The following is a 20,640-nucleotide window of genomic DNA, read 5'->3' as shown; positions in this document are numbered from 1 at the left end:
GAGGTTATGAGGTGTTTAGGGGTGACATTAAAAAAGTTCATATGCTAAAAGACTTGTGTAGCCCAGCGCACCCGGCCAGGTGACAGATGTGCTGCAGTTGCGCGGTCCGTCCTGCGAGCCGGAAGTCGCGCTCCGCGGCGCGGGGGCCGGGCCAAGAAGGCGCGTGGGACGAGCCCCGCTCTCTGATTGGCTGCCTGCCCGGGTTCGCCAGGCGGGGCTCGGGGATGGCAGCTTGGAGGTTATAGAACGGCGCGCGCTGGCTCGCGTCCCCTGGCTTCGCCCGCAACCGAGACGGACGGCAGGCGTGCGCGGACCCTCCCCTCCCCCAAAAAACCGAGCCGGAGGACCATGGAGGTTTTCGGTCAGATGCTAGCGGAGTACCCCCAGCTTACCCTCGCCGGGGGAGTCGGAGCGACTGCCTGCGCTGCTGGGGCAGTGGTTTACAGGATTGCAACGAGGTTGGTGGAGCGCTGTAACAATAGGCCCTATTGCGCCGGGGGCTGTAGTGGAGGGGTTCTGCGGGACACTGCGCCTGGCGCTGGCGGCGTGTTCTTTCACAAGCCCGCCCCCCTCTCCCCTCGGTTGGGTTTGGGCATTTTTGCAGTAGTTGTGGTGTGCTCCCGGTTTTGTCTCTGGTCTGTTAAGAGTCAGCTGTTGGCCGCGGTGTTTGTGGCACAGCCTTCCTATTGCGATTTAACAGTGTTGAGTGCATGGGTGATTCTGTAGCATAGAGTTATCATGCCGTGTAGTATAAGGTGGTAATAATATTGTAGGTCGAAGTCAGGTTCCCGTTTCTTGTCTTCTCTTAATCTTACATCTTAAAATAAAAAAGCACGTTCAGGAGCATCTGATTCTTCTAATTCTTCCGTGTTGGGTGCAGTACTGTACTCGATCCTTCTCGTTCTGGCGCCTACAGATAAGATGCTCCGGGGGAGGTTCATTAACAAAACAAAGCGCTGTCATTTTTCACCTTGCCTCATGACCTGGTTCCGCTCTGTGATCTAGAGCGCGAGGTGTGGCCTTGAACGAGCCCCCCCCCCCAACATCTGGAGCAAAGCGAGTACAGATGTGCACAGCTGTGATCAGCCCGCGAGCGGCGGCACAAAGGCATCGCCTCGCGTTCGCTCCGTCGCTGTCCCGCTCTCGAGCTGCCCAGGGCTGGGCGACACGTCGCGTGGGGGGGTATATCATAAGTTTCAAACTTTATGTTGAAGAGGAATCTCTCGGCTCTGGCTGTTGCTAACCTTCTTAATAATAATGCTCACTGCCATTGAGCCGGTGACGCGCGTCTTTGTATACCGTGTCAAATGTTGCTCGAAGCTGTTGAGAGTTTGAAATAATTTTAAAGACAAATAATCTTTGATTAGTAGAGGACAGTCGGGGCAACTGCTTCAGACAGATGGTCCCATCGCACCGAGGAGTAGCAGCTGCGGCAAATGTATGATCTGCCCCCCCCATATACAGCTGCTCCAGACTTTGAGTTTGGCTGGGTGTCGCCCAAACAGCCGGTGACACCGTAATAATCGAATCGCACGTTTCTTCCAAAATGATTAGATTTGTATCCTTACACGAGAGTCGGAACTCTTCCTCGCTGTTTGTCGCGACCTGTAGGACGGGTAACATTTTTTTCTTTTTGATAAATCGCCTTTGCTAGCGTCCCGTTTTCGGCACGGGTTCCAAACGCGCGTCAGCTGGTCTCGGTCTGTGACCGTGACGGGACGACATTGATCTCCACGGACAGCGAGCAGCTGCTGGCGGGACAGAGCCTGCAGTAGTCGGATTGCGGTTGGGTGGCGATGGCCAGAGCTACAGTATGTGTTTCACGCTGCTGTGCCGGCGGCACACAATGCAAAATGAAGAGCGCAATAAGTGCATTTGGGCGGGGGGGAGGGTTCTGCCTGTCCTACATTTATTGTAGTCTGACGAACGGCGGAAGAGTGAAGCAAATGTAATGATGTTTTTGTTTTTATCCTGATGTGCGGCGTGTAGCAGGGGTCAGTGCTCTGGACCTCTGACTGCGGGGTCGCTGGTTCAGATCCCAGGGGGGCTGTAGCAACTGCTGCCGAGGCTTATAAGTAAAAGGAAATTGATCACGTTCACCACTGTACGTCGCTTTGTATACAAGCTTCAGCCAAACCCGGATTAAAGAATCTAAGTGATTCACCTCAGCATTCGTCATGCACATCCATCCACATACTCCAGCTGAATGAAAGGAAAGGTCCCTCCGACATCCACTGTGTCCCCCCCTGTTGCTCTAATGGGTTTGAAGGACAGGTGACGCGCTTTGCACAATCCAGGGATGCAGGGCGTCTCATGGGGCTTCAGATAACACCCCCAGCGTGTCGGTAGTGAGCCATGAGATCTGAGTGTTCTGTTCTCCCTTTGTGTGCTGTTGAGACCCACGTGCGCCGTGAGCTGCACAAATGAGACACCATATGGTGTCATTCCCACCCGCCTTGCTTCACCTCAATAAGGTTTAAGAACAACATTATAAGGATTAAGGAAGCACTCCGGAGACTAATGCACAAGTGCACTTCACCCGCCCTGAACCGTGCCTCTCAGATCGCTTCGGCTGTCTCGTTTAAAAAATAAAGTCTGTTGCCCCTTCTGAAACGAATGCTTGTTTTGCCTGTGTGCCTATTTTGTATTTGACCAAAACGCCCGTGTTTGTGGTGTTTGTGTGAAGGGCGCAGTGTAGTATCGGTTAGGATGCAGAGACGTGCACAGCTGAGTCTCTTCGCAGGCTGCGCTCCGAGAGGGCTGTAAGGATGGGATGGGTCTGTGTCCGTCGGTGTTCCCCTCGAGCCAGGGAGAAGGCGGCTGACCCAGCCCAGCTCCAGCTGTGTGTGTTTTCTGGCAGGTCTGAGGGGGAGACCAGTGGCGTTCATGCACATCATTCAGCAGTGGGCTTCCGAATGCAGCTCTGTGCAGTGAGAGACTCGGCAGAAGTGTTAACAGTTTCAAGCAAGAGTTTCGGAACTGCCCTGATATATTCATTTCTCATTTTTCATCTCTTGTTCTCATTTTACTCCCGATGGAGTCCTGTGTGTTGTAAACTCACTGCTAAATCAGCACTCAAACATGGCAGTAGCAAACACTTTCATCGTTTCATTGACACAGCTTATAACAAAGGTGACGTACATTTAAGTGTTGAAAACCCTTATATTCATTTAGTGAGCAGGGCACAATGCACTTACCTGCTGTGAACTAATGTATTTAGCTGATGCTTTTAGCCCAAGGGACTTGAATTGTACCCATTGATACAGCTGAGTATTTTACTGGAACAATTCAGGTGAAGCACTTTGCTCAGGGCTACAACAGCAGTGTCGATTGGGATTTGAACCCACGACCTCCCAGCTACCTGTCTCGAGACCTGACCACTGCTCCACACTGCTGCCAACTCAGTTATATTCCCAGAATCAAGAAAGAAGCGGTAGACAGACTTTACGTCATGTTTGCACAAGGGAGGCTGCTTAATAGAAAGGGACAGCGAAAATGAACCTGTTAGAAAAGTTAACTGCTGTCGTTACTGGTGTTCAGTAAGTGAGAAAATGCAGACTGGGGCGTTTTGGAACAGCAGTACTGTTCCCAGAGATGAAGCACTCAAAAAGACAGAATGGTCTTGGTTTTTACTGCTGTCTGGTGCTAATGGATGTCAAACACCAGACCTGCAGCTCTGTCTAATGCTGGAGCAGAATACTGTCAGGGGTTGTGTTTGCAGACCAGAACGCCAGTCGCAGAAAACCGTTTTGAAAGCATGGCTCATCTCCTGTTCACGGGGGGTGTGTTCACCTGCGGATTTAGTTTGTTCTTTGCTGTTTCCCCCCCTAGGAAGAAGCCCACACACGTCCAGGTTAACTGCTGGTTCTGCAGCCAGGACTCTGTCGTTCCGTATGGGAACAGGAACTGCTGGGATTGCCCCAACTGTGAGCAGTACAACGGATTCCAGGAGGTAATGTGCTTGGGAAGTCTTTCTACGGTCTGATTGCTTCATAGCATTCTTGATAATGTTCAGTAATTTAAAATCATAAAATGCGAATGGTACTGTTGAAGGTTTTAATTTTAATCTCGTGCAAAGATTTTTTTGTTGTCCTCGGCCTATGTAGCATTTCCCTGCTTTATTTCTTTTTTTACTGTCATATTAAATTTTAAGGAATGGTGAGATTGTGCTAAGGAGCTAAAGGCAGTAGTAGTCATTAGGAGAGTCAGCATCTCTTCATTGGGCACACAAATCCAAAACCACCGGGGGAAAAAAACGACATTGAAGGCAAATGAGTTTCTTTTGAGCCTTATTCTTAAGGAGCGGCATTGCCACCCTGTGGCTCGATCTTGTTAAGTCCCGGACGCTAGGCAGGACTCCTGGGATGGGAAATAGCTGAGGAAGACCGGGGGGTTTCTGTGAGCGATGCAGGTGGACCAGTAGGTGGTGGTCTTCTGTGCTGGTCCGGAGTTTCCAAGCCAGTACCTTTGCACGGTGACCAGGGACTGTGCTGTGGGAGGTGCCAACCTCCAGATGAGATTTCTGACTGTCCTCACTATTCGAAAATCATATATAAAGAAATGGCAAATATGAAGATGCCATGGTTCTAGAGAAGTGGCATTAACCTTGGTGCTGTGGAACTGGCTCAGTTCCACCTTGGGCTCGTACAGTCAGGCCTCCCTGTAGCTCCCCTTTGTTTCAGCTGTTGAAGTCATTTCTGTCCACGTCTCTATCTGATCAGCAGTGACGCACAGCTGCCAGGGGGCCTGTCTACAGTCATGGAGGAGGCAGGGAAAACATTGTGCGTTAATAGATGTTAGTCATATCACTCTGTTGAGCCCTTTGTTCTGCAGCACGCAGCTCCGTGGTGTGAAAAGGTGACGTTTTGTGTAGAGGAAACCAGGGTACGGAGGCTGAGACCAGCCAGGAGGGGGTGCCAGCCAGACTGTAAATTCAGACCATGATGGTGCAAAGATAAATGCCGAAGAAAAGGATGTGATCGTCTATCCATCCATCCCTTTCCTAACCACTTTCTCCCATTCGGGGTCACGTGGGGCTGGAGTCTATCCCAGCAAGCAGCAAGCACACCCTGGAGGGCACCCACACTCCCACCAGGGCAAGTTTCAACCTCCAGGCAGCCAGTTAACCTGCAAGTATGAATTTGCACTGGGGCAGGAACCCCATGCGACCACAGGGGGAACATACAAACTCCACACAGACAGCACCTGAGGAATTGAACCCAGGACCCCAGAGCTGTGAGGCAGTAAAGCCAACCACTGTGCCGCCCTGTCACCTGTGTGGGATTATCCTGTGGTTAAAATGTTGCCTTTTGTTTTGCCCTGTGTGTCTGTGCTTCAGAATGGTGACTACAACAAGCCCATCCCTGCGCAGTATATGGAGCATCTGAACCACGGCGTGTCTGCCGGCCTGCCTGTGCCACAAACGCCAAAGACTCTTCAGTTCGTTAACTGTCAGATGTTACTGTGCAAGAAATGCAATAATAACCAGACTCTGAAGATCAAACAGCTGGCTTCATTTGCACCAAGAGAAGAGGTATGTGGCTATTTTTCTTGAAAAGGGACAGGTTGTTTGTATGTATGCGAGTGTGTACTGTGGGCATGAATTGTCACACTGCTAAAATGTAATGTTGCAGTTGTGCAGCAGGGGGGCGCTATGCTCCCATGTTTTTAGCCCAGAAGTAAGATCCGGCACAGTTTAGCAAAATTATCATTTTCGTCATATACCTATGGGAACATATTTGATTTAATGTGTGTATGCTGTTGTATAAATCCATGTTCGGAATAATTTAGCATAATTAGGTGTTTTATTATTTTTGGGTTTAGTTGATCTTTATCTGTAGTGGAGTGAAAGAAGATATTCTAGTCCAAAAACATAAGAGATTTAAGTATGCAGAAAAAGACACATACGGTTGTACACACCCTTGTTATAGGATAACATTTTGGTTTTTTTTTTTAGAATAAGAAGGAAATGCAGTCAAACGTTATATTTCTTTGAGGAAAGCAATGAAAATCTCCATATAAATGCATTCAAATCCCATGTAAATCACATGAGAAAATAGAATGCATAGGCATAGGCTTTTGAAGGGTCAAAGTCAGACATTGTCATAGGGACAACTGTAAGCATGCTTGTTTTCACAAGACACAAGCTAAAAGCAGGCTTTCAAAAGAGACGCTGTACAATTGGACATGCTATGCACATAGCATACAGTATCTATCCATAGTGTGTCCTGCTATGTAATGCAAAGGAACAAGTAATAGGTTTATTCCATGCTTAGAAGAGAGAAAACACAATGTTTCGGCTGTGAAGCCTTCTTCAGGTGTGAGAAAGACAGGCCAGGCAGCAAAGATTAAGTAACACAGGAGAACAAAAGCTGGGAGAGAGGAGGGGGCGGGAGTGGCAGAGAGGTCACTCAGGAAGTGTGGAGTGGAGAGGGGTGAAGAAAGGTGTGAAGTCAGAACCTGCATGAGAATAGAGAAGATTACATGAAAATAAGTCGGTCATTTCAAGTTGTGCTTTCCAGTTCAATGGTTTTTTTGTGGATTCATGATGAACTTAAACTTTTTCATCTTCTGTCACTTGTGTAATAACTTTTAATTGAAATGCAGTGAATCCGCGGTTTTTCCCCATGTCTGAAGAGGTTCGGTTTGGAGGTTTTTTTTTAAAATGATATCTGTACGAACAGCTGCCCTTGTGTAACTTTAGCCATTCAACCGCCTGGGGCAGAATCTTCCTCCGACATTCAACATTTCGGCAGACGAAGCCCACAGACATTCATCATTGCCGCATCCAGCTCAGGCTGTGTTTTGACAAGTTAATTTTGACACATTGTCTTGGGTGTTTGCTGCTCCGGAGGCTCGTCTCCTGGGGCGCTGTGTTTGAAGTGGGGCCAGCCGTTCAGGGGCTCTCCGCCGGAGAGCGCGCGCTTGAAAAGACAGGCCGGCATGAGCTAATCGGTGGGGTGGCTCTGTGCCCTTCGGAGCGCTGGAGATCTTTGTTTTTTGGATCCCAAAGTAGTTTTTCCAGTAGTTTCTGGTTTGCGCCTGCAGGTATAATGCTTTCACAATGTAGCGCCTTCTACTGACATCCAGAAAGTAGGGTGAATGTGGGTGACTGACCTTTCCCATTTAACACCTCGAGAGCAGTTTGCGGAGGTTTTGTGCGAAAGCACTCCTCTAGTATTTTCTATTTTTTTTATTGGTACTAATTTATTTTCTTCTATGTCTTTCGAAGTTTGATAGCCGGCTTTTTGCCTGAACTGCTCCACTCGTGACGGCTGGAGATGCACCGGTTGAGCAGTCCTGGGGTATTTCTGGGCTGCGTGTGCGCTAGTGATGTTCAGTGCTGACAGCAGCCTTGTGATAAATGGGCTTCGTATGAGACGTAGGAATTGCCGGGCATCTAAAGTCCTGGCAGGACATGATCAGCTGGACGCCTGCTCACCTGTTGCATGTGAGCTGCCAGAGTGTGTATACGGTACGATATCAGGAAGTAACCAAAGCAAACTACGGCCTGGGAGAAAAGGAGAGAGCCGCCTTTTTGGTGGCCGGGCCAGGGATCGCAGCTTCAGAACGGGAACCGGATGGGAGCCCCGATGAGTGCCAGGGGGCCCGTCCGAATTCTGGCCGTTCGGCGCCTTCGGGGCATCCGATACCACAGGATACTGACACATCAGAGGCTGGCATTGATGTTCGTGAACATCAGCTCATTCAGAAGCAGTTTGCAGGTGTACGTTCTTTACACCCTTTAAAGAAAGTTTTTTTTTTATTAGTAACCCCTTAATTACTGTATACAAGTCAAGGTACGCATGTTCTGCACTGGAGTCTTATTTTCCTGGTTTATAGGGACAGGAAGGCGTGCTTGTGTGTTTTGTTCCTCCGAGACGTACCTCCGATTAAGAGGGCAGGCGCTGGGGGAAGCCGAGGAGGGTGCATTGTCTCCTTAAAAAGAAAGCGGCACGTCGTCGTTCCTAATTCGTCTTGCTCCGCGTGTCTCGCTCAGGAGAAGTACGACGAGGAGATTGAGGTCTATCGGCACCACATAGAGCAGACGTACAAGCTGTGCCGCCCATGCCAGACAGCTGTGGAGTACTACATCAAGCACCAGAACCGCCAGCTCCGAGCCCTGCTCTTCAGCCACCAGCTGAGGCGCGGCAGAGACGCGGACAAGGCCTTCGTGCAGGTGAGTGCCCTGCTGGCTCGGCCCCGAGCCCGTGTGCTGGTGGGGGGATGGGGGGTGCAGCCGCAGTGGTCTGGCACTGAGAAACCTCCGCGCAGCCGCTCTTCAGACGGAGCTCCAGCCTGAGCCAGAGGCGCGTGTTGAGGGAGCCGTGATCCGCTGTGTCCTGCCTCAGCTCACGCAGGTGTGTGCATGTAGGACATCTCCCTGGGAGGTGGTGGGTCCAGATCCCAGGAGAGTCGCTGCTGGTGTGGCTTTGAGCAGCGGACTTCACCTGAATTGCTCCAGTAAAATACCCAGCTCTGTAAATGGTGCAAATGTAGTGCAAAGTCCCTTTGGTTAAAAGTGTCAGGCAAATAAATCCCTATACAGCAAGTAAGTTCCTCGCTCATTCAATGAATGTAAGGGTTTCCAACCATAAAGAGGCCTTTTTTCTCACCTTCAGACACATAAATTCGTTCATAGCATAGTAAGGGCATAAGAATGAGTGCAAATGTAAGTTTTGCGCAGGACAAATCAGAAATTGTATGAATATGGTAGAAAACAGGACTTTGCACACATGCTTTGGAAGTGCTGGAATTTAAAAACGTGTAAGAACAGGAAAAAAATTAGACAATTATTCATATTAAAGCTGTGACATTCAATTTCCTTGTCATATCTTGGACGCTGTTGCTCAAAACCTCGGTGAAATTATTAGAAGAGTATATGTATGCCAAGGATAAAATTGCTGATTGAAGCTGCAAAAAAAAAGGATAGAAATAAAAACATGGGCATGTTTAAAGTGTAATGTATTGAATGAGGAAATTGCTTTGCTCTCCAGAACTCCTACAGTTTTTCCACTCCTGCTCGTGTGATCCTCCTGCGGGTCCTGGCGTTCCTGGCCTGTGCTTTCCTGGTAGCGCTGGTGACCTGCGGCTCCAGAGACCCCTTCCTCGCCGCCGGTGCTCCTGAGGCTCCGGTCCGGCCCCTGGCCAGCAACACCAGTGCGCCGGGGAATGGCAGTGCTGGGAGCGCGGGGATCTGGCCCGAACTCCTCAGCCTGTTTCCCAGGGAGGTCCTGGAGACGCTGCAGGCCGCGTGGGACTATGGGAGAAGCCATCAGCTGGCAGTGGTGTGCACGGGCTTGCTCGCCTGCATCATGGCCGTGTTCATGGCTGGGCGCATCAGGTGACTTGTCCCCTTTTAAGTGCATTTGGTTAAATTCAGTACATTGCTGTATGTGAATTGAGGGTTTTTTTTTTACCTGGTTGAATAAGGATACTCTGTTGCAACAATACTCTTTGAAATATAGGTCATGGCATTTTTCCCACATACGTTGTGGACCTCCAGTCAGTGCTGAGCTCCCAGTACTGGGCTGTGGCGCCAGTGACGCGGTCAAAGACAAGTGGCTGTAAGGTGGCCAGGTCGAAGGAGTCCTCCCTCGCTTCCTCAGTCTCCCATGTGGAGTCACAGGGTTTACAGCCCCCTGAAAAACACAGCTGGAATTTCCAGAATGGCAGAACATAAGAAAAACTAGCTAGCCCCCAGTTTAACAGAAGCTGTTTCAGCCATGTAGACATGAATACATATAGTTCAGGTGGGTAGCTGCGTCAGCATGCGTAGGCTGCAAAGGAACAAGTAATAGGTTTATTCCATGCTGGAAAAAAAGAAGAAAGAGAACACAACGTTTCGTTGCTCCACGGCCGAAACGTTGTGTTCCCTTTCTTCTTTTTTTCAGCATGGAATAAACCTATTACTTGTTCCTTTGCATGAATACATATATATATACACTGTGTATTAGAAAAAAAGGTTTTAGAATAAAAAATACTTGGATCAAACTTTGTTTTACAAGAAAGCTTATATTGCTGAAGTGTTTAGATTTATATTGGAATTCATTAGTGTTCTGCAAAATATAGAATTCGTTATTCCATAGCTTATGTTGTTGTTGCCGTTCCTGGAACGTCTTGCTGTTAATGCGGTCTTTCAGTCTGGGGTGTCTGACCACGCTTTCTCCCTCTTTCCCACGCTGCAGGCTGAGGCGCATTGACGCCGTGGCCTCCGTCCTCTGGCTCCTGGTGATGGGCGTGCACGTGCTGGAGCGCTACCTCGAGACCGGCGCCCCCCGCTGGCTGGACGCGGTCAAGCTCGGCACCACCTCCCTTTGTTGCTTGGTGGGGTTCGCTGCCGCCGTGGCCACCCGCAAGTCCAGCGGCCAGAGAAGGAGCCGAGCGCGCAGGTCAGAATCTGAGCAGTGACCCTGCCGCGGGTTGTTAAAACGCACCCTCCCGAGGGCCCTAGGCGCTCTCGTGTGGGTGCTGAGATCTCTGGTGCCCAGCTGTGGACACGGGCCGCCTCTCATCTCTCCTCCTTCCTCCTGCTGTTCTTTTAACGAATTACCTCCGTCCCTCCACCCCGTTGTCCTTCAGAAACTCCTTCTTTTTGAATGCCGGAGACTCGGGACGAAAAACGACTTTGCCTCGCCATCCGAAACCTTTCGCGCTGTGCCATCCATTCGTTTCTACCAAAACGGCGGCCTCCTGCAGATTTTTGTTTCTTTCACGTTGTAAACGAACAAAAAAAAACATTCTCGGCATTCAAAAGCCATTCATTCGCATTCTTGCTTTTCAAAGGGCTTGCATTGTGTTTTGTGTCTCTGATAAAGTGCTTTAGAAGTGACTTGCGAAACCCAGTTCCTCACCCTCTTGTCTCCTTGCTCTGTCCCCTCACAACGAGAGTAGTAAGCTGTGCTCTGAAACGAGGTGCCCAGCCGACTTTGGCACTCAGAGTAGAAAATATTTAGATTTTGGTTGAACCCGCCAATAGAGCAGCTCTTGCACCTTTTAAAACATAAAAACAAATGAGTCCTGTGAAAATTCTTGGTGGTGATAAATGTCTTTTTAAAGGACAGGGTTTTAGTTGTTTTTTTTTTTTGCACTGTCCCTGTTTTATTTCCCTAGCAATATGAATGACATGTTAAGATTGCTTTTTCTAAGCGTAAAGCTGTGATTGGGCGTTGAGGGATTCAAAGGCACATCTGAATTGTAAGGTCTGTCCATGAAGTCTTCACACAGTGGTGTGCCAAGCAGCAGATACTGTATGAGCTTGCTTGTTGATTTACCTCTCTGTCAAATGTCCTGCTGGTAAAATGACAGATATTACAATTTTGTCTGATCCTTTTCTCCAAAGCTATGTAAAAATTCTATACCAAATGCAAATTAGGAAACAGTGTAACACAAACAGTACACAAATAGGATAGGATTCCCCGAAGTATCGTGTGGTGTTGAGCACTGCTTTCCTTTAAAACTGCTTCTAAGAATTGTCTTTTTATCATTTGCTGGATGTCGTACAAATGTTCCTGGACCCAGAGTTAGAGGAGTCAGTACTGGAGAGGTGCATGCGTTGTGTGGAAAACACTTTCTGGCACTTCACTGATATGCTGTAGAAGTAATATAAATGTGTGCACTCTTGACCTCGCGTCACGCTTAAAATCCACGCGTTCCAGGTGTGTCTGAGCCTCGGCCTGTTTTTCATCGCAACGGGGCACTTTCCAGTCGCTGTCTTTGCTGAAGAGCAGAAATGAAATCGATCGCCCGTCCGGCATTGTGTTCTTTTCCCCATTCCGTCCGCGGGACGAGCCGCAGGTCACTCGCTGCACAACCGTTTGTGGCGGAAGACGGATCCGTCAGTATCGTCCAACATAACGCTGACCGACCGCGTTTAGCTGGCACAACGTTTAAAAATACTGTTTTCTCTAGCAGCTCTCGATGACCCGTTTGCCCCTTAGGGTTGTATCCTAGCGTGCGCTCATAGCACGATAAGAGTGCAGCACTAATTCAAGTCAATAACTTCCCTAATATTTTATTTAAAATATAGTCTAGGTATTTTTCAGGGTGCAAACGTGGGTGTTTATAGCAATGGAGTCTCACTGAGATTTGTATTCCATGTACAGCCTGTTGTTAAAGTGTGGTTTTGTTTTTTTTTCTGGAAGGAATCCGAGCCTTGAGAATGCCGTAACCGGTAGGTGTTTTGAACGCCCTTGCTGTAAAAGGTGGAATGTTCTGAACCCTTATCTTCTCTCACATCCCCAGTGTTGTGTTTTGCTAATGGAGTGTGCAGAGTGAGAATCCTGCAGGCTCCTTCAACATGATGCTTTCAGTGAATTTCGTCCAATTGTGGGGGGAATCCTTTTATTTTCTCAGACGTCTTCACCTCTTTCTTAAAAACGGATCTGGAGTTTGAGGAGAACTTTTCATATCTGTTCTCTCGATAAAGTCACTGCTTTCATAGCAGGGAATAAGTCCGTTCTCTGACTGCTGCCCCTTAGAGAGTCAGAGGGTTCTGACGGATTGGATTAAATTGTAAAAGCATTTTCCTTTTTTTAACAAGCTGGGCTGTTGTTTGAAGCCAGCAAAATAGGGGATCTTTCTACTGGTCTCCGTTTAAATTTAATTTTCACTTTATGGGCGTCATGAGCATTATTCTGTTATTATGCCAGTTTCATAAAAAAACAAGGATTTTGAAACGAGGATTTGCTCCATTGATAATCATGGCTTTTGGACGTGTCCCTATTTTACTGTTTGTTCTCCATCAGTGACGAAATCTGCTGGCTTATAAGTCAACCTGTTAAGAGAGCTGTTTTCTCCTTTTGGAGAAAGCAGTGAAAAATGAGTTATTTTTGCATTCATGTGTTTAGCTGGAAGTGACATCCACCCTGGGTTACTTGGAAGCTGGGGATGGTTAGACAGATGTGTGGTTATTTTAATTGCCAAGTATTTTGGGTGCTGCTTCCAACTGCTGTGTAAGAACAAAATTGGAAGAGCTGGATGTTTTGGTTAGTAAACAAGGAAAATAGTCACTTAATCCATACTTCTGGTCTGTTGGTTAAATACAGTGCAGTAGTTCCCAGTGGATATCTGGTGAGCAGGGACTGGCCAGATGTGAGCTTGATCGTCATTTGTTGTTTTGGTAAATTTTTGCGGCTTTCGTAGAAGTGTAGGTGTGCTGAGCTGATCACAGAGGTTAAGATGCGGTCAACACGCTTCTGTTTCGGGATTTGATGTGCACCGTTTGCTGCACTAGGATGGAAAGCCTTGTCGCTTGGATTCCAGGCCAGTACAGGGTCTGAACCTTCCAGGAAGTGAATTACTGACTTGTTCCTTAATTGCTTAATCAACCCAGGGCCCAGGGTTTGTATATGCATGCTGGTTAGGCTTTAATTGCACTTTAGAATCTCCCACACGTCTCTTTTACTCTTTGCATGGCTGGCTGCTGCAACTAATCCCTGACCTTTTATTTTACTGTTCTGACTGTGTGCACTTGGTGTTTTTGCAATTGCAACAAAGCCAGAATTTTGCCAAGGGTACTTATTCCTGTTTTTTTTTGTCAATTCATGACTAACATGCAAGGGACAAAGAGTCTGAGAACCTGCATGTTTTTTTTTAAACTCGATATCAAGAAGAGAAGCCGTTTGTAAAAACCCAGTTTTGCCTCTTGGCCCCATCGTGTGGTCCTGCATATAAAAGTCTGTCAATGCGTTTTCAGTTGACTCTGCAAATTCCATAACGTTTTGTATGAGAGTGATGGTAGAATAGGAAAGAATAGTGAGTAAATACACTACCAGTCCTGAACTCGGAATGATCCGTAACATGGACTACTGGAATCTTGCCAAGGCAGGATTTTGAGTTTAAAGCTAATTTACTTTCTTGGACTAGCCTACCTTAAATTGCATTTATTTATTGCCTTCAAATACTGTGAAGTGTAACATTTGTTAATCATTTACTAGGCTTGTGCTATATGTATTATTGTGTTTTACCGATATATATTATTTTGTATTTATGCAGTGTTTTTGAAACTATTTACTCCAGTGAATGACAACAATAGTGATGTGAATGATGAACTACAGTTTGATTTTTTCTGATAACAGGTATTGTACGGTGTGTGTTGAGGGAGTCCTGTGTTCTCTCTAGCCTCACTCAGAAGCGTGTTTTTCTGCGTTGCATGGTCAGGAGTGTGATTTTTAGAGGACTTTCACTCTTCTCGACAAAGGGCTACACATGCTGTAGCTCTGATTATTTCAAGCGTTCTGCTTAGCACTGCATGGGCCCGATATTCACAGAAATGTTCTCAGGACCTTTTCTCTTCAGAGTAAATCAGACAAAGTGAAGTATAGTAAACATTGCTAAACCTAGTGTGTATCAGTATTTTACAATCTATTCTTTCTCTTTTGTTTGAGATTGCCAGTGAATTTCAATTATGTGTAACTGAAAGGTTGCATCAGGTATTTTAACGAAATCCTGTTGCAACAGTTAGTTGAAGAGTTTTTTGAGTTATATGTACACAAATAAGCATGTCGCTGAACACTGTCAGAATTTGCATAAACAAAACTCAAAGCTCCAAAATCTGCACTATTTTAGCCAGTCATTCCAGCTCCTTGTTCTTCCGCGTGACGCTCAGTACTGGTCTGTTGTTCACTGCTCAAGAACGTTCAAGCGAAGATGGGTCAATGCAGTGCTGCCAACCTCATGGTAGCTGAGTCTAGAGAGAACACTAGAGAGGCTTTTCTTCACTTCACTGAATTGTCTTTGAATTTATAATAGAATAGCTCACATAAGGAGATGCTGAGCTTTTTTTAATCCAAAACGGAAATGTAGCCAAAAGATTTTGTACAATAACATACAATAACACTATGGGCATAGTTTATGTAGGGTGGAGGACTACCTCTGATGTGGTGCTAGGGGGCGATGTTCATTAGGTAACTACATGCTTTAACAGGACAAAAAGAGCCACCAGTCTTGAAGGTGCCGTGACCCTTACTAATAAACAGTGCCACCTAGTGGCAGTCCAGAGTTAGTCCTCCACCCTGCCTGTACTGGAGGACTGGATTCCTGCTGGTTGTCGAGAGAAACAAAGGGGGAGATCTGACTACGTTTACAAGTAATTATCCCAGTTAAGGAATTAACATCAGGGTTGGAATAAAAGCCAGAAAACCTCCAGAGAATATAGGAGCGGAATCAGTCTTCCCCAATTTAAACATTTTTTTTGTATCCGTTATTAGGTTTGTGTAATCATTTTTTGTTAACATTATCATAACTGTACTATTTATTATGTATAATTGTTCAATTTTAACTACAAATATAGTGTTCTGGGTTTTTGGTGTTTATTTCAGAGCGACATATCTCCCTCTGAAAGACACTTGGCAGCTATTGCATCTTCACTACGTTGTAAAACGTACTCATTGCCCTCTATCGTGTTTAGCATCATTAAGCAGATTGGTCAAATATTCTGATTTTGGTCGTGGTACAGCACATCCCCATCGTTCCTAAAACACGGGAGGCATGTCTTTTTCAGCAGCCGATATAGACTGCGTCCGTTCCAGGGTGCCAGAGAGGCCCTGGGGTTAGTAAGCAGCTCCTGCCCGAGGCTCTGCTGGAGGGATTGATGAGGCCGAGCACTCAGCACCTCAGGACTTCTAACGTTATTAGCACGTTTTTTGTTTTTTACCTGGAAAATCACGTCTTCCAATAGTAAATTTAAACAGATGCTGCACAACAATGAGCACCTATTACTTGGAACACTATCAGAACAGTCCAGTATTCACTGATGAGGAATATTCACTGTATTATGAATACAGTACAATAAGACTGTACTGTGCTGAGGTCTGCCTGTATTTTACACCACTTCTCTGTACAGTGAACACTTTTTATGGGCACAGATTACATCACAAAACACTGCTAATTAACCATAGTTTAATCTGTACTATTCAGTGAAACCTTGGAATGAACTTATTAGAAAATATATGGTGTTCAGATAGAATTAGTTTTTGTTACATTGTGTCATGGGGATCCAGTCGTGTTGCGACTCATTGTTTGAACGTGAGATGGATGGTGTTGACTTCAGAATACAGTAGTGTTATAGGTGTTAACATCTCGCTAAGAAGAACAAAACAAAAATGAGAACATACAGTGTCTTAGAACTGAAGTAGATTAAAATAAATATTAATATAACTTAAATATAAATTTGTCGTGCCTATACTTGCAGAATTACTGGGAGAACATTTCAGGTCCCTAGTGATGCACTGTTCATAACTATGTGTATTTTGAAAGGATCCATCTCTTACCCCAGAATCAAAAAAGCTAATAAATGTTCTTTCTTAAAGTTGATTTACCTCGGAATGTGGGAGAAATTGAATGAATGGCACTTAGCTACAGGCTACTCAACATTTAATCGTGACAATAGTTAATGATAATTGGAATCATTGGAATAAAAAATGTACCAATTAAATTGCATTTAATAGATGGAAAAATAACTTTATATTGAAATGTAGAGTTAAGTGAATATAACATACCTACAAACACAATGAAATATTTTCATTGTAAAGCTCCATTGCATTAAATTTACCTGAGCTTGTCTGTATTTTTTAAAATTTGATATTCTACAGAAAGTGCACACATGTTTTTAAGTACTGCATCTTAAGATTGGTGTTTATTTTCTGATTTATTTTCTGAATAAATGCTCTGTATTTTGACATCTGCTATCTGGATCCCTTAAATAAACTACTGTGGAAAAGTGTATCTGTTTTGTGTTTTAATAATTGTGCCTTGTAGGCTTGTTAGCCATGAAATCAGCCAATGGCATGCCCGGTTTTCTCCTTAAAGAAACTCTGGTTGGAACAGTTTTAGTTCCCAAGGTAAAAACAGTTGGTCAGAAACTCTTTATCTGCCCCCACGAGCCATGATGAAATGAAGTCCAGGGACTCCCAGTTTTATATCGAGGACTGAACTTTCCTTATTGTCGCATAGTGCCCTAGAGTGACACAGGCGTCATTTTGAAAAACAATTGGATGTCGCTTGTATTGAAAAGGACTGGGGAAAGAAAGCGTTGTCATTAAACTTAGCTCCTGATTTTAACCACTCAGTTCAATTCATTGTATTCATCGATTCCCAACATTTTGCTTTAATTCAACTAAATAATCGCCAACATCTTTTTAAACGTTATTGTGCGTGCTAATACAGTAAGTAATGCTTCCAGAGCCAATAGCCAAGTTCATCTGTGGCCTGCCAGTCCTTGTGTCTAATCCTAAGGCAAACTGCCTTGATGGCAAATGACAGTCTTTTTAAACCTTTCCTAAACTCATTTTGTAATGGGTTTTTTGGTGTTTTTGTCTTCAGAGTTAAGGTGCTTATTTTCTCAAGCACAAGTACGAAAGCTCAGTTTGTGCCATTTGCTTGCATGTGGTGGATCTTCCACTCATGCACCTTGTGCACTTGGGTCCCACGAGTGGTGAACGTGTGCGCAGTCCCACTGCGGATTTGCTCAGCCCATGTGAAGACGTGTGTGTGTGAGGGGTGGAGGCGCTGCAGAAGCGAGGTTTTCATTGTGAGTTAAAGGATTCATTTAAACTTGCAAACAGGAAATGGCAGCTGGCATGGCTGTGCTTGGGAGTTCTGGAAGGGAGCTCCAAAGGGCTCGCCTCAGCGAAAGATGCCAATCAGCCGTTACATTGAGATCACCGTAACGCTGCATTGTGGCTCCCTGAGTTCACTCCCAGTGCACTGCCAGTCTACTGTGTGCTAACTGACAGCTGCATATATTCACCCAGTATTCCCTGTGATTTCAGAGCTTCTACAAAAAAGGCTGTTGCCTTAAGCCTGGTACGCGATTCATAGTGTTTTTGCCGAAACGCAGGGTTCACTTAGGCTAGAATAGCCTGTGAGAAAAGGCGTTTTAATGTAGTATTGACGTTCATACAAGCGTGTCTGCTTATTTAAAGGTAACAGCGTTCATCAAAGCCACCCGCGTAGCCTGGGTTCCTCTCTTTTTTGTGGGAGTGCTTTATAACAAGGCAGTGCCGTTTTGTGACCGTATCTAGCGTTGGTCCAGGAGGGATGCCGTTTCCTCGCATCGCCAGGCTGCGCCCAGTAGTGCATTAGCCCAGATCCGTTTGCAATGCCACACGCTGGGACTGGCCTCCCGCCCAGGGCGTAGCCTGCCTTGTGCCCGTTGCTTGCTGGTATAGGCTGCGGCTCCCCTGCAGCCCTGAAGTGGAAGAAACCATGAGAAACCGGGTGGGTAAATGGAAGAACTGCCGTACCTTTCAGAAATAACTGCATTGCGTCAGGCATTGCCTTTTGGTTTTAAATGTGCTTGCTAACTTCTCCCTGAAGGGGGTGGAGGTGCTGGATTGATTTGAAGTAGTCCTCATGCCTGCACAGTTTCGGTGCTGCTCAAATGTGTTTTTGTATTCTGCCAGCAGAGGGCAAGCTGGAGTTTTCTTCAGTTCCTCCTGTTTGCTTCCTCGAGCCATTTTCTCCCTTTTAAATCCTTAAACTGAAATCTCATTGCATGTTGGCCAAAAGCTAGGTTATAACTGCACACGCAGCAGATTGCACACAACAGATAATTACCAAATTCTTTTTTTTACTTTTATGCAGATGTTGAAATTAATTTATAAAAAATCATTTATCAATATTTCTTTAAAAACTTCATTTCAAATTCCTAAGAAAGATTAAGTGAATAATGGAAAGATTTTATCTGGTAGTAGGTTTCAAGTGTATGTGCAGTCTCATTTCTAAGATTATTTTCGTGCATGCAGTACAGCCTTGAATACTGAACTTCCTGCTTTATAGAAAAAGAAACTTGGAGTTTCGTGTTATTCCAAACCCCAGTCCCCAGTTAATCTCCAGTTGTTAGTCAGCTTTGCCCACTGAGGCACTGATTCCACTGAGGTGCAGCCCCACTGCACCGCAGCTCAGGAGGAGTAAGAAACTGCTTCTCCAGTGGCCTTAACGAGACAGTGGGTCAATACCCCTGCTCTGTTGAAAAGGGCTGTGGCATGTTTGTGGTTTCATTTATCAGAAGGATGGCGCCTCGTACATCTCATTGTCCCCAGTCACTATCCTGCGGTATTGGATTGGAGGTTCTGATTGAGAGCGAAGAGCGCCTCCTTCTGGTCCACCGACACCCCGGTGGTAACGTCTCTGCCATGCATGCAGCAGTCCCCCAGCCTCCCCGCTTTGCGCCCGTGGGCAACGCGAGGGGCCGTTGCACCCTTCACTGGTTGAACACGGAGCTGCCGGGACCCCAGGGCGATATACACCAGCGCTTGTGGAGCCCCAGCCCGCCGCTGTGCTGTGGGCACGGGGATGTGCAAGAGGAGACTGCTGTGCAGCTGGACCTGCGCGCTGAGCAAACCTCCCCAGAGCCCCTGCGAGTTCTGCTGGTCAGCAGGTTCACTGATGCTTGAGAACAGCCCTGCGGAAAATTCACACGACTAAGAGGAGACGGCCCGCATGTTTATAAGGACTTCGTTTTCTCAGTGTGTACGAGTGTAATTTGCGCACACTTAGTGTACACTTGAAGTGTCACTGCATTGCCACAAGTAACACTTGACTAGTTTAAGATCTGTTTTATTGATGATGTAACACTGGCAATGAGCCTATAAATGTGAAACGTCTCGTTCCTGACTGTAAGCACTAACCCGTTTGTGGATACATTTCTTGGAAGTGTCAGTGCTGTTGTTCTTAGTTTCACTTTAACGCTGAGGCAAGCTCCAGCTGCATGCTTGCTGCTCTCCTGAGAAATGAAAGGGAATGCTCTTTAAAGTTGCCTTTGTTCAGGTTGTTTTTGTTTTTGAGGAGGGCTGTTGGTGCCATAAGTGAGTTGGGGGGGGAGAAAGCAGTTCAAAACAAGATAAATAATGGTGAAGTAGGTCTTTCCGTTGTGGTTTTTCCCTGGGGTGGGATGGCGTGGTACAACGTTCAAGGTTTTGTAGGAGGAGTCTGCAGCTGGATGATGGTTGTCCTGCTGCTGATAGCTGTCAAAGACAGAGGCATCCAACGCCAGGACAGGAGGGCCGCTGTCCAGCATGTTTTAGTAGGTCTCGCGTCACCCAGAGGGCCAAGAAAAGCTGTTAAACTGCTGCACTTCAGCTAGTTGGTAATTCATTTGGCTCGGGAAGCGCAGAGCTCAAATGTAAACCTGCGGACACAGCAGCCCCCCCAGTCCAGCACTGCAGTGGGGCTCCCCTGTTCTCACGTGTGCCACACCTTTAAAGACACAGCAGGCTCCAATCTGCTCTCCCCCACAGGTACCTGTCTGGTGGATCAGTTCACCCCCTCTACGGCGGTGATGACAGCCTGCTTTCTCCAGCGCTCTCGGGCTCCTCGGCGTTCGTCCCCACACCCCCCCCAAACCTGTCCCGGCTCATCAGCCACCAGCTCGCCCACCGAGCCCGCAGGCCGTCCCCTTCCTCTCTGCCAGGCCGCCTGAATCGAGCCCTGTCCCTGGGCACCATCCCCTCCCTCACTAGGACAGGTGAGTACACTGCTCTTGCGCCCATCTCCTTTCCCTGTTCTTAACCACGCTGCTGAGTTGACACTCAATGGTGTACGAGGTTTGCTCGCAGCCGGCTGGTGTCCTTTTGCTTAACCGGGTCGCTCGCTGCGCGGTGCACAAGCCCAGCCTGCCAGGCGCGGCAGATCCTTCGT

At 46.8% G+C, this 20,640-nt stretch overlaps 1 protein-coding gene across 2 annotated transcripts in view; it reads left to right on the top strand.

The window, feature by feature from the left end:
- The first annotated feature begins 203 nt into the window (after positions 1 to 203).
- Positions 204 to 20,640, top strand: part of tmem201 (transmembrane protein 201) — a 41,975-nt gene continuing 21,538 nt past the window's right edge. For both annotated transcript variants that reach the window (XM_088617389.1, XM_088617388.1), the window contains exons 1-7: positions 204 to 458; positions 3,832 to 3,952; positions 5,339 to 5,533; positions 8,000 to 8,179; positions 8,997 to 9,343; positions 10,188 to 10,391; positions 20,241 to 20,467. In XM_088617389.1, coding sequence (XP_088473515.1) covers positions 349 to 458; positions 3,832 to 3,952; positions 5,339 to 5,533; positions 8,000 to 8,179; positions 8,997 to 9,343; positions 10,188 to 10,391; positions 20,241 to 20,467 — 1,384 coding nt within the window. In that variant the 5' untranslated portion in view covers positions 204 to 348. The remainder of the gene's footprint in view (positions 459 to 3,831; positions 3,953 to 5,338; positions 5,534 to 7,999; positions 8,180 to 8,996; positions 9,344 to 10,187; positions 10,392 to 20,240; positions 20,468 to 20,640) is intronic.

This window comes from Lepisosteus platostomus, chromosome 23, assembly GCF_059453375.1.
Source record: "Lepisosteus platostomus isolate fLepPlt1 chromosome 23, fLepPlt1.hap1, whole genome shotgun sequence".
In the NCBI taxonomy this organism is placed as follows: domain Eukaryota; kingdom Metazoa; phylum Chordata; class Actinopteri; order Semionotiformes; family Lepisosteidae; genus Lepisosteus; species Lepisosteus platostomus.
This window is presented reverse-complemented; position numbering and strand designations above follow the sequence as displayed.